Consider the following 12,770-nt stretch of genomic DNA (forward strand, 5'->3'; position numbering starts at 1 on the left):
GGATGTCCTTGTATTTTATTTGTTGTTTTTCCCGTGCTGCTTTTAATATTTTTCTTTGCATTTAATTTTTGATAGTTTGGTTAATGTGTGTCTTGGCATGTTTCTCCTTGGATTTATCTGTATGGGACTCTCTGTGCTTCCTGGACTTGATTAACTATTTCCTTTCCCAAATTAGGGAAGTTTTCAACTATAATCTCTTCAAATATTTTCTCAGTCCTTTTTTTTCTCTTCTTCTTCAGGGACTCCTATAATTCGAATGTTGGTGTGTTTAATATTTTAATAGTCCCAGAGGTCTCTGAGACTGTCCTCAATTCTTTTCTTTTTTTTATTTTTCTTTATTTGCTCTGCAGTAGTTATTTCCACTATTTTATCTTCCAGGTCACTTATCCATTTTTCTGCCTCAGTTATTCTGCTATTGATCCCTTCTAGAGAATTTTTAATTTCATTTATTGTGTTGTTCATGATTGTTTGTTTGCTCTTTAGTTCTTCTAGGTCCTTGTTAAACGTTTCTTGTATTTTCACCATTCTCCTCTTCATTTGGTAGGTCTGGTGGGTTTTTACCTTGGTCCTTCAACTGCTGTGTTTCTGTCTTCTCATTTTGCTTAACTTACTGTGTATGGGGTCTCCTTTATGCAGGCTGCAGGTTCATAGTTCCCGTTGTTTTTGGTGTGTGCCCCCAGTGACTAGGGTTGGTTCAGTGGGTTGTGTAGCCTTCCTGGTGGAGGGGACTAGTGCCTGTGTTCTGGTGGATGAGGCTGGATCTTGTCTTTGTGGTGGGCAGGACCATGTCTGGTGGTGTGTTTTGGTGTGTCTGTGACCTTATTATGATTTTAGGTAGCCTCTCTGCTAATGGGTGGGGTTGTGTTCCTGTGTTGCTAGTTGTTTGGCATAGGGTGTCCAGCACTGTAGCTTGCTGGTCATTGAGTCGAGCTGGGTCTTGGTGTTCAGATGGAGATCTGTGGGAGATTTTCCCCGTTTGATATTACATGGAGTTGGGAGGTCTCTTGTGGACCAGTGTCTTGAACTTGGCTCTCTCACATCAGATGCACAGCCCTGACACCTGGCTGGAGAACCAAGAGCCTGTCATCCACATGGCTCAGAATGAAAGGGAGAATAAAAGAAAGAAAGATAAAGATAAAATAAATTAAAATTTAAAAGTTATTAAAATAAAAAACAAAAAATAGTTATTAAAATTTTTTTAAGTAATTTAGAAGAAAGAAAGAACAATGAAACCAAAAGACACATCCACCAATGATAACAAGCGCTGAAAACTATACTAAAAAAAAAATAAAGAAATGGACAGGCAGAACCCTAGGGCAAATGGTAAAAGCATAGCTATACGGACAAAATCACACACAGAGGCATACACATACACACTTACAAAAAGAGAAAAAGGGGAAATATATATATATATATAGTTGCTCCCAAAGTCCACCTCCTCAATTTGGGATGATTCGTTGTCTATTCAGGCATTCCACAGATGCAGGGTACATCAAGTTGATTGTGGAGTTTAATCCGCTGCTCCTGAGGCCCCCAGGATTGATTCCCCTTTGTCTTCTTTGTTCGCACAACTCCCGGAGTTCAGCTTCGGATTTGGCCCCGCCTCTGCGTGTAGGTCGCCTGAGGGCGTCTGTTCTTCGCTCAGACAGGACGGAGTTAAAGGAGCCGCTGATTCGGGGGCTCTGGCGCACTCAGGCCGGGAGGAGGGAGGGACATGGAGTGCAGAGCGAGCCTTTGGCAGCAGAGGCCATCATGACGTTGCACCAGCCTGAGGCGCGCCGTGTGTTCTCCCGGGGAAGTTGTCCCTGGATCACGGTACCTTGGCAGTGGTGGGCTGCACTGGCTCCCGGGAGGGGAGGTGTGGACAGTGACCTGTGCTTGCACACGGTCTCTTGGTGGCAGCAGCCTTAGCATCTCATGCCTGCTTCTGGGGTCTGCGCTGATAGCGGCAGTTCGTGCCTGTCTCTGGAGCTCCTTTAAGCGGCGCTCTTAATCCCCTCTCCTCGTGCACCAGGAAACAGAGAGGCAAGAAAAAGTCTCTTGTCTCTTCGGCAGCTCCAGACTTTTCCCGGACTCCCTCCCGGCTAGCCGTGGCGCACTAGCCCCCTAAAGGCTGTGTTCACACAGCCAACCCCAGTCCTCTCCCTGGGATTTGACCTCCGAAGCCAGAGCCTCAGCTCCCAGACCCCGCCCGCCCCGTCGGGTGAGCAGACGAGCCTCTCAGGCTGGTGAGTGCTGGTCGTCCCGATCCTCTGTGCGTGAATCTCTCCTCTTTGCCCTCCCCACCCCTGTTACTGTGCTCTCCTCCGTGGCTCCAAAGCTTCCCCCACTCCGCCGCCTGCAGTCTCCACCTGCGAAGGGGCTTCCTAGTGTGTGGGAACCTCTCCTCCTTCACAGCTCCCTCCCACTGGTGCAGGTCCCGTCCTTATTCTTTTGTCTCTGTTTTTTCTTTTTTTCTTTTGCCCTACACAGGTATGTGGGGAGTTTCTTGCGTTTTGGGAGGTCTGAGGTCTTCTGCCAGCGTTCAGTAGGTATTCTGTAGGAGTTGTGCCACATGTGGATGTATTTCTGATGTATTTGTGGGGAGGAAGGTGATCTCAATGTCTTATTCCTCCGCCATCTTGAAACTCCTCTGCTAGCGGATAAAATCTTATCTAACACTTAAAACATCTTCAGTTCCCTAAAAAAGAAACAAATGAACAAAACCCTTAAATTTCATACCAGTTTAGATCTTTTTCGAGTAATTTTGAAGATCTCTTCTCTTAAGCTACATTTAGCCCAAACCCCAGCTTTTTAAGTTTGGCTAATGAATGTCTGTAAAACTCCATTAAAATTTTAGGAAATAGATGTAAGCCCTTTTAATAGTACTCTTCTTCCACTCAAACTTTTTCCTTTTCTTTCTTTTCTTTTCTTTTTTAAAAAATAGTTTCTTAGCTTCTTCTTAAGTCATAGTTCAGAGTTTCTAATGAGAATGTCTGACTAAACATGTTACCTATGCTTGGTAAAAGGTAAAATTTGTTTAGATATGATTAACCTAGTTAAGTTGAAAAACACATACTTTGAGAGGTAAAATCTCCTGACTGAGTATAAATTGTTTAAAATCTAGAATACACTGAAAGAGTGAACACTTCATATAAAAATCTATAGAACATGGCTGTACTCAGAGGGAAATTTATAGCTTTAAATGCCTTTATTGTTAAGAAGCAAGCCTAAAAACACACAAAATTTGTATTTTTCTTGAGAATTTTAAAAAAGCAACCAAATAATAAGAAGTTAAAAGAGGGAGCAAGTAAGGATAAAAATTTAATGAAGTAGGAAACAAACAGATAAACGAAAGATATAATAATTCCTCAAAGCCAGTTCTTTGAAAAGACCAGTAAAATAGTTAAATCTATCCTTGTCTTTAGTAAGGAAGACTTAAAATATTAGGAATGATGAAGAAGCTTAAGCAAAAATATGGACAAGATTAAAACTATTATTAAAAATTAGTGCAAATCTGTTGAAAAGTTAAAAACCTAGAGGAACTGGATGATTTACTAGCAAAATACAAATGTTCAAAATTGAAGAAAGAAGCATAAAAAAACTTGAATAGACAGATTACCATTGTAAAGTTGGTTCAATGTCGATTAATAAAAATTAAAAGGCACTATCACTAGATAATTTCATAGCTGGGTTCTATTTTACCTTTAATAACATAACTTCCAATATTATTTAAACCATACCAAATCATAGAAAAAATGAAAAACTCTTCATTTTCTAAAGCCAGGATAGTATTTGTATCAAAATATGAAAAAATATATTAAAAAGAAAACTGTAATAAATCATACTTATGAATATAGATATTTAAATAAAATGCTATCAAATAAAATACTACTAAATAGAATTCAGTATGGTATAAAAAATAAAATATCAGGCAAGATTCATGAATAGGAATACAAGGGTGCTTCAATATAAGCAATCTATAAATACAATATAATTTGTTACATTGAAGGAAGAAAACCATAAAATAGGGTCAGTAGATGCTAAAAGGGTCTTACATAAATTCAGCAGTTATTTCTAATAAAACTTCAAAGTAAGAATAGTAGGAGAAAACTTCATTAAAGAGCTTTGTACCTTTTTTTAAACAAACAATCCAAAGTAAGCATTATTTTATTTTTATTTATTTAAAATTTATTTATTTATTTATTTTTGGCTGTGTTGGATCGTCGTTGCTGCATGTGGGCTTTCTCCAGTTGCCGTGACCGGAGGCTACTCTTCGTTGTGGTGCACGGGCTTCTCATTGCGGTGGCTTCTCTTATTGTGGAGCACGGGCTCTAGGCGCACAGACTTCAGTAGTTGTGGCTCGTGGGCTCTAGTGCACAGGCTCAGTAGTTGTAGCGCACGGTCTTAGTTGCTCCGTGGCATGTGGGTTCTTCCTGGACCAGGGCTCGAACCCGTGTCCCCTGCATTGGCAGGCGGATTCTTAACCACTGCGTCACCAGGGAAGTCCTAGCATTATTTTAAATGGTGAAAGGTTAATGCCATTTGTCTTAAAATAAGAATAATATTACATGTTCGTGAAAAAATTGTTCACCTAAAAAAACCCCAAGTGATTCTAGCAAAGGCAAACGGAGAGCAAAACCCTGCCAGAATTAATAAGGGACTATGATAAGATGGCTGAATAGTAGATGAGCATACAAAAATAATCAGCTTTTCTTTACACTGGCAACAACAATCTAGAAGTGGAAATAAAAAGCTATTCAGGGGCTTCCCTGGTGGCGCAGTGGTTGAGAGTCCACCTGCCGATGCAGGGGACACGGGTTCGTGCCCTGGTCTGGGAAGATCCCACATGCCGCGGAGCGGCTAGTTCCGTGAGCCATGGCCTCTGAGCTTGCGCGTCCGGAGCCTGTGCTCCGCAACGGGAGAGGCTACAACAGTGAGAGGCCCACATACCGAAAAAAAAGAAAAAGCTATTCAATTCACAATAGTAGAAAACCATAAAATACTTAAGGATAAATGTAACAGGAAATTTACAGGACATATATGAAGAAGATTGCAGTCTTATCGAAAGATCTAAAACAACTGAATTAATGAAAAGATATGATTTAGCATCTTAAGATGTGAATCACATCCAAACTTATGTATACATTTAATAAAATCACAATACATCTGAATGAGATTGTTTTTGGAATTTTATTAAACTGAACTTAAATTTCGTGTGGGAGGAAATATAAAAAGTAGTTAAGAGTATACACTTTGTAGACAAACTGCCTTGGTTTCAATTCTGGCTCTATTGTTTATTGGCTTTGTTATCTTTGGAATGATATTAACCTTTTCTAACTTTCAGTTTTCTCATATTTATAATGGGGATAGGGTTGTGATGAGTATTAAAGAAGTTAATACTTGTAAAATGCTCAAAATAGTACCTGGTGCATAGTAAGCACTCAATATCCATTAGCTATTATTAGTATTATTATTTCTATTGTTGTTAATATTGTTATTATATAGAAGACTAAGTGAGCAAAAAGAGACAAAAATTTATGAAGAAGAATTGTGCTTTGTCAGGTATTAAATCATACTTAATGCCATTAAAAAAACCTAAACACCAAAAACTCAGCAGAATATTAGTGTAGGAGTAGAGAATGGATCAGAGGAACCAAACAGAGAACCCAGAAATAGATCTTTGGAAATATGAGACTATGATAGATGATATATAAATTGAGTGGAAACATCATTTAATAAATTAGGCCTACTATCCAACTAAAAGAAAATAAGACTACATTCTTATCTCACACCATGTATAAACATAAATCATACCTTGAATAAATTCTTTAATTTAAAAAGAGTAATAAACATTTTACAAGAAAATTTAGGATACTATCTGTATAACCTGAAAGTGCAGTAGTATTTTTTAACCAATATACTAATTGCAGGTAGATATATTGACTAAATGAAAAATTTTAATTTTGCATATGACAGATGGTACATACAGAGTGAAAATAGAAACAGGGAAAATGTTTTAAAAATATTAAAGAAAAAGTTGTTAATATCTATACCTTACAATGAAAAATGAATTAATAAGAAAAGGACAAAAATCTGGTAAAAACAGGCATTTCACAGAAGACAAAACCCACGTTACCAATAAATATTTAAAATTTCACCATTATTAAGGAAAATGCAAATTAAAATGACAAGTTAGCAAAAATTAAAATGTGATGGTACGTATTGTTGGTGATGATGTGAAGAAAAGTAACAGTTCCATCAAATCTTGATGATGGAACTGTTACTTTTTTTTTTTTTTTTTTTTTGCCGTACACGGGCCTCTCACTGCTGTGGCCTCTCCCGTTGCGGAGCACAGGCTCCGGACGCGCAGGCTCAGTGGCCATGGCTCACGGGCCCAGCCGCTCCACAGCATGTGGGATCTTCCCAAACCAGGGCACGAACCCATGTTCCCTGCATCGGCAGGCGGACTCTCAACCACTGCGCCACCAGGGAAAACCCCCACTTTTTAAAAAAAATTTATTTATTTATTTATTTTTGGCTGCGTTGGGTTTTCGTTGCTGCGCGTGGGCTTTCTCCAGTTGCGGTGAGCGGGGGCTACTCTTTGTTGAGGTGCACGGGCTTCTCACTGCTGTGGCTTCTCGTTGCGGAGCACGAGCTCTAGGTGCGTGGGCTTTAATAGTTGTGGCTCGCGATCAGTAGAGCGCAGGCTCAGAAGTTGTGGCGGACAGGCTTAGTTGCTCCGCGGCATGTGGGATCTTCCTGGACCAGTGCCTGAACCTGTGTCCCCTGCCTTGGCAGATGGATTCTCAACCACTGCGCCATCAGGGAAGCCCTGGAACGGTTACTTTTAAAAGTTGTTTTGTAAAGGATTCTGGCAGCAGTAACTTTTAAAAAGAAAAGACACGTACCTATCCATGCTGTCTCATTCATGAGAATATATCTTATAGAAATAAAATCACAAAAGCTCAATGATTTATGTACAATGGTGTTATCAGTAGACTTTTTTTTTTTTTGGTAGCAAATGCCAGTGAAGATCACAGAGCATCTGACAGAGCTATGTTTTGTGGTTTTTAAAATTTATTTATTTTTTATTTTTGGCTGCACTGGGTCTCTGTTGCTGCACCCGAGCTTTTCTCTAGTTGAGGCGAGCGGGAGCTACTCTTTGCTGCGGTGCACTGGTTTCTCATTGCGGTGGCCTCCCTTGTTGCCACCAGTTCAGTAGTTGTGCCAGTTTCAGTAGTTGTGGCGCACGGACTTAGTTGTTCCATGGCATGTGCGATCTTCCCGGACAAGGGCTTGAACCCGTGTCCCCTGCATTGGCAGATGGATTCTTAACCACTGTGCCCCCAGGGAAGCCTGGAGCTATGTATTCTGAAATTCAAAATCTTACACTTCCAGTCCAGTCTAGTCCAGACTGCAAATAAATGTGGACCAGTGAATTCAAGCACAGAGCTTCCTGAAAGGAGCTTGCATCAAGCTGCTTTCTTATTATAGAATTCTGATGTTGACTCATCAAGAAGGTTACTCTGGTGTTGATTGCTAAAATATTTATTTGTTTAACTAGGTGTTCTTCATTCAGTAGCACCTCAGTCAATTAGCAGAAAGTGTGGGGAGTTAAAAATAGTCTTCTTATTTGTTTGTACTGCTGAAACATATTCTAGTGGAAATTTCTAATCAAATACTACAGAATCATCCCAAAAACATGAAAAAGTTTCTCAGAAAAAAGAAAGTAGGTGTTCCCTACCCTCCTTGATTCTTTTATAATGAGAAGATAATAAGATGAATAAAAATATCATAGCACAATTTACCATGGCTAAAATGTTAAATAAAATTAACTAACCATCTCTAGAGAGGTAGCATTTGGAAGGTATCTAGATCTTGTCTGGGAATATGGTGTCACCCTTAAGAACCTTGACTTTTAGTTTCAAAACATGTGACTACATACATAGCAACCTCAACAAAAGTACATTTGGTAAAGGCACGCGAACTTGGGACTTGAATGCATGGCTTCCAATTCTAAGTCTGATTCTTTTCCGATACATTACCCCTTGTATGTTTCTTACAATCATATGCTAATAAAGGCTATATTTTCAGGCCTTAATAAGAATCTGCTTTTCCTTTAATATGAGAATGGCGCAGAGTATTACATCAGGTAAGCATTCTACTCAAGGCCAAATGGAAATGAATGATGTACACAGATTGTTGGTAAATAGATCATTCTAAAAGTGCAGATCACCAAAGTTTGAGTGTGCGTTATGGACCAAGCTCTTTATATGAAGTTACTTCAAATTTTTGCAACTGTTAAAGGAAGGTACTATTACCCCCATTTACAGAGGGAGAACTGAAGGCCAGAATAGACTTGCCCAAAGCTACTTATCCAGTTATTAGCGGAAACAGAGCTACAAAATAAGCCATTGTGCTCTCTGGTCAATGTTGCCATTCATGTTCTTTATTTTGTTTTAAACTTTATTTTAGGATTAAAAATATTCCACTTGGATTGGCACATTTCATTTCATTGATTTATATTTATTGAATTGCTTTGTATATGACATATTCTTAATTCTTATACTGAGCACCCTTTATAGAAGATGGACTATAATTGCACCTAGCTTATGGTTAGAATTAAGTTACAAAGCTGTTAAGTAACTGAGATTTCACAATAAGCCTGCAGAGCAGGGTTCAAATCCTGGGCCCCATGCCATGCAGTTCAGTATTCCAGCTTTGTTACTTATTGAACCATCACCATTAGCATAGTTTACATGACATCCCAACAGCTCTCTAAACGGACACCGCAAACATAATTCAGATTTCAGCTCACCAGTGACTTGGGAGCAGAGACGCTTAGATTCAGTTCGTCATGGCATTTTCCCAGGCTGCACCCAACCTGGAAATTCTCCCAAGTATGAGGGGAAATTTCACACTGAGAAATCCCATTCCATCTAAGGCACGCCAAAGAAGATGACCAGTCACTTACCAGGCCTCATGCCAGGCAGGCCTGGGGCACCCCAGGGATGCAGGCGTGGCTCACTGACTGAATGTGCTGAACAGACCAGGCACGGGGCAGAGTACATTATCATAGGAGCTCAAAATTAATAGCGTTCTGAAACTATAAATGAAACAGAGTAGCTTGTGGTTATAATTGAAATAGATTAACTTGGTACCAGGAAACCATCTAAGCAATTCCTTCCTTGAATCCCTCATTTTCTTAATGTATTTTCTCCTTTCCCGGGACCAGTTCCAGGTCAGGATTTGAGGAGTGATACTCAAAGGAATGGCTATTTCTGGTCTTTTTGGGAGGAAATTGATGGTTTTCCATTCAATCTGAACATGTAAAGTCTAAGCTCACTTGAGGATCTTCCAATTTCTTTCTCTAATATTACGTTTCAGCCTACTCATATGGGAAGGAAGAAAGAGAATTTTTTTTTTCCTTCTCCCTCCTATTTCCTTGGCTTGTTTAAAGGATGAATATTGCAGGCTCCTGTGAGAGAAATTTGGCTAAAACAGCCTCTTATTTATTCTGTCTTAAGAAAAGAAAATTATTGAAATAAATTGCATTTGTATTCTTTGGACATTTACATTCACTAGGGATATTTGCTAAAGTGTCAATTATAGTTCCTTGTCTTCTATCATTTCCTATCTTTCCCTTCACTTTTCTTGTCTCTTTATGCTGCCAGTATCTTCCTGCTTTTTCCTACAGATGTCTACTTCTTCTGACAATTATTCCTTTTCCCATTTTCTTTCTTTTTCTATGCTGTACACCTTTCTTATTTTCTTATATGCACCTGTTTCTTTGTCACTTAATGTTTGTTTACCTTTCCTTCATCCATTCTCTCCATTTTTCTTCCTTCATTCCACAAATCTTTGTTAAACTCTTGCACTGGGCTAGGATTCTACACCCTCCAAATCTATAATCCCCTAAATGTAACAGTATTATTAGCGTACCATCAAAATAACTACTGATATTTCTAAATTTTAAAAAAAATAGAAATTTTAACTGATTTAACTGATAGTGTATTGAATTCAAATTTGAAAAAAAAAAACTCCAATAATTCCAGCAACCTCTGGTTTTTTAAGATTGTGTCAGAGGGCTTCCCTGGTGGCACAGTGGTTGAGAATCTGCCTGCCAGTGCCGGGGACACGGGTTCAAGCCCTGGTCCGGGAAGATCCCACGTACCGAGGAGCAATTAAGCCCGTGTGCCACAACTACTGAGCCTGTGCTCTAGATCCCGTGAGCCACTACTACTGAGCCCACGAGCCACAACTACTGAAGCCTGCACACCTAGAGCCCGTGCTCCACAACAAGAGAAGCCACTGCAGTGAGAAGCCCACACACCCCAACAAGCAGTATCCCCCACTCACTGCAACTAGAGAGAGCCCACACACAGCAACGAAGACCCAACGCAGCCAAAAAAAAAAAAAAAAAAGATTGTGTTAGAAAATGTGCCTCCTTTACAAAAGCCTGCTCAATCTATTCATATAAGATAAATTATTCTTTCTTTTCCTCTAAAAGATTTAATTTTTTAAAAAGGGAATGGGATATGGGGAAGGAAAATATGGTGCAGCAGAGAAGAAATACACATGTGAGCCATTTTACTAATTGCTCTAAATTGAGTAAAGAGGTTGTGTTGCATAGAACTGCTCACTAAAGGCTTAAAGGCTGAGGTGCTCCTGGACATGCTCCCTTAGCAAGACTGAGATTTGAGACCTCGGGTGTGGAATTTAGCTGTAGTCCTTGTTATTTGGATGGAATCCTGGTTATGTGGCCTGGTCCATGAGTTGAACAAAAAAATTCAGTCCAGTGGAAAGAAATGAAGCACTTCGTTTCACGTGTCTCATAACTACAGAAGGTCCTCCTCATCACAGTGCTCTATGGGTCTCAATGACCTCTCTGTGTTGTATTTCTCCAGTGCCTGAGTAGCTAGCTCCACTGGGTCCTGCTGTATCTCCTCCAACATGTCAGCATTTTTTAAGTCACATTTTTTATCCTTTTTGGTCCCCTTAGCTCAGGAGTATTGACAGCAACCATTCCTTGGGGGCAGTGGCTGGCATGGTTCTAAGCCTACAGGAGCTGCCAACTAGCTTTTAATACGAATGATCATGTACTAATTTACCAGCTTTGTGAGTTTACAGTTTTGTGTATGAAGTTCTATTTGACTTTCATATGGTGGATAACAAAAACAAATGGACAATATAAGTAACCATTTTGACAATTTAAATACAGGTAATGTTCATGTCAGTTCAAGGAGAGCGGATGTACTGCTTCTAGATTGTGAAAGCAAAAGGAGGAATAGAGTGGAAGAGTATTTTTAATAGAGGAAGAGAGAAGAAGGTGGTAACAAAAGAAAAGAGAAGATGTATGGGGTTGAGAAAAGAAAAGGCAAAGAACTTGTTTTGAATTAAAGAGAGAATCCTATCCATCTAACTCGTCACATTCTCAAGTCTCAGGGCAAACCTCACCTATTCCAGAAAGCATTATAGCATTTTCTACTTACTTTACAATACTTCTATATTCTGAACAATTAATTTGCCAATTAATTGCATATTGTTTTATTATCTTAAAATGGTTAATTGATTCTTTGGGATGTTTTTTAGCTTTCTCCAGGATTATGGCTTATTTTCCAAGTTAGACTTACAATGACTGCAATTTGAGGACTGTTTCTTATAAATTCTAATCTTTCACAATGTCTAGCATGGTTGTTGCCACAGAGTTCATTAACTGGAGAAGGGATGACAGGACACATGTGGCAGGGAGGTGACAGGAGAGACAGAGCGGATGGGGAGAGGACATAAGAATGAGGTGGGAGGATGGATGAGGGAGAAGGCTGTGTTGTTTGGGTGGGTAGGTGAGAGAAGTGTGGAAAAGAGATGCCTTGTACCCCTGGTCACTGAATATGCTTAGATACTGCAGGGAGCTGTAAATGGTATTCTTTTAGTTTCTCTTATTAGGAGGTTTATTCATCTTTGGGGATTTCCTTTTAAAGGAGTGAATTTAAATTGAAAGGAAGTGTACTTTAGCACATTAATAGCACTTGGGTTTGTAAAATGGTCAATGGATGATATACACACATCTTTACATATCATAAATATGCATATGCTTTACTTTCTGATATTTTCCAATTCTTATTTAATTATCCTAAATAACATTTGAAAAATTAAAGAAAGTTTTCTTTATAAAATTTCAACAATGTTTTGAGCAATTGAAATGCATTTAAAATAACTGAGATGCGGTGTTCACAATTTCTGCTGTGGTTAAAGCAGAAGTCTGATATACGATTGCATTTGAAGGAAAATGTACCTTTCAAATTCAGATCCAACATACTGACAATTCCTCTCTGTCTATTTTTGGTAATAGGACATCTCCAAATTTGCAGAGAAAGACAACATAGTTCTTGGAGATGGTGGAATCACATTGAGTGGAGGTCAGCAAGCAAGAATTTCTTTAGCAAGGTGAATATCTGATTATTGGTCCAGTGAGCATTTGTTGTAAATATCATGCATGTAAAAAATTATAGATGATTCTCTATTTCTTCATATTCTGTTTCTGGAATTGAAAAATGCCCAGGATCTTATAGGTAGCAGGTTAAGAATGACCTTTAAGAATTATAGTTAATGATACAGTGTTCATGTCTGATAAAGCTGATGGCTTTTTAAAAATGCATACCCTTATGTTGGTGTGTGTGTTTGTTTGCCTGATGCCCTGGCACTCTGCCTAGCCCAGGAAAGAGAAGATGTAAATTTTTATTTAGTCCTTCATACAGTTCCTTGCTCACCCCATCCCAAAATGTACA

General features: G+C 39.1%; 1 protein-coding gene across 1 annotated transcript in view; it reads left to right on the forward strand.

Annotated features, from left to right (window-relative positions):
• CFTR (CF transmembrane conductance regulator) overlaps nt 1-12,770 on the forward strand; it is a 195,529-nt gene that overhangs the window by 100,018 nt on the left and 82,741 nt on the right. Inside the window, exon 12 of the mRNA XM_029234325.1 lies at nt 12,335-12,429. Within this exon, the coding sequence (XP_029090158.1) occupies nt 12,335-12,429 (95 nt within the window). The remainder of the gene's footprint in view (nt 1-12,334; nt 12,430-12,770) is intronic.

Source organism: Monodon monoceros, unplaced genomic scaffold, assembly GCF_005190385.1.
Source record: "Monodon monoceros isolate NGI ecotype Baffin Bay Population unplaced genomic scaffold, NGI_Narwhal_1 Super_Scaffold_2, whole genome shotgun sequence".
Taxonomy (NCBI): Eukaryota; Metazoa; Chordata; class Mammalia; order Artiodactyla; family Monodontidae; genus Monodon; species Monodon monoceros.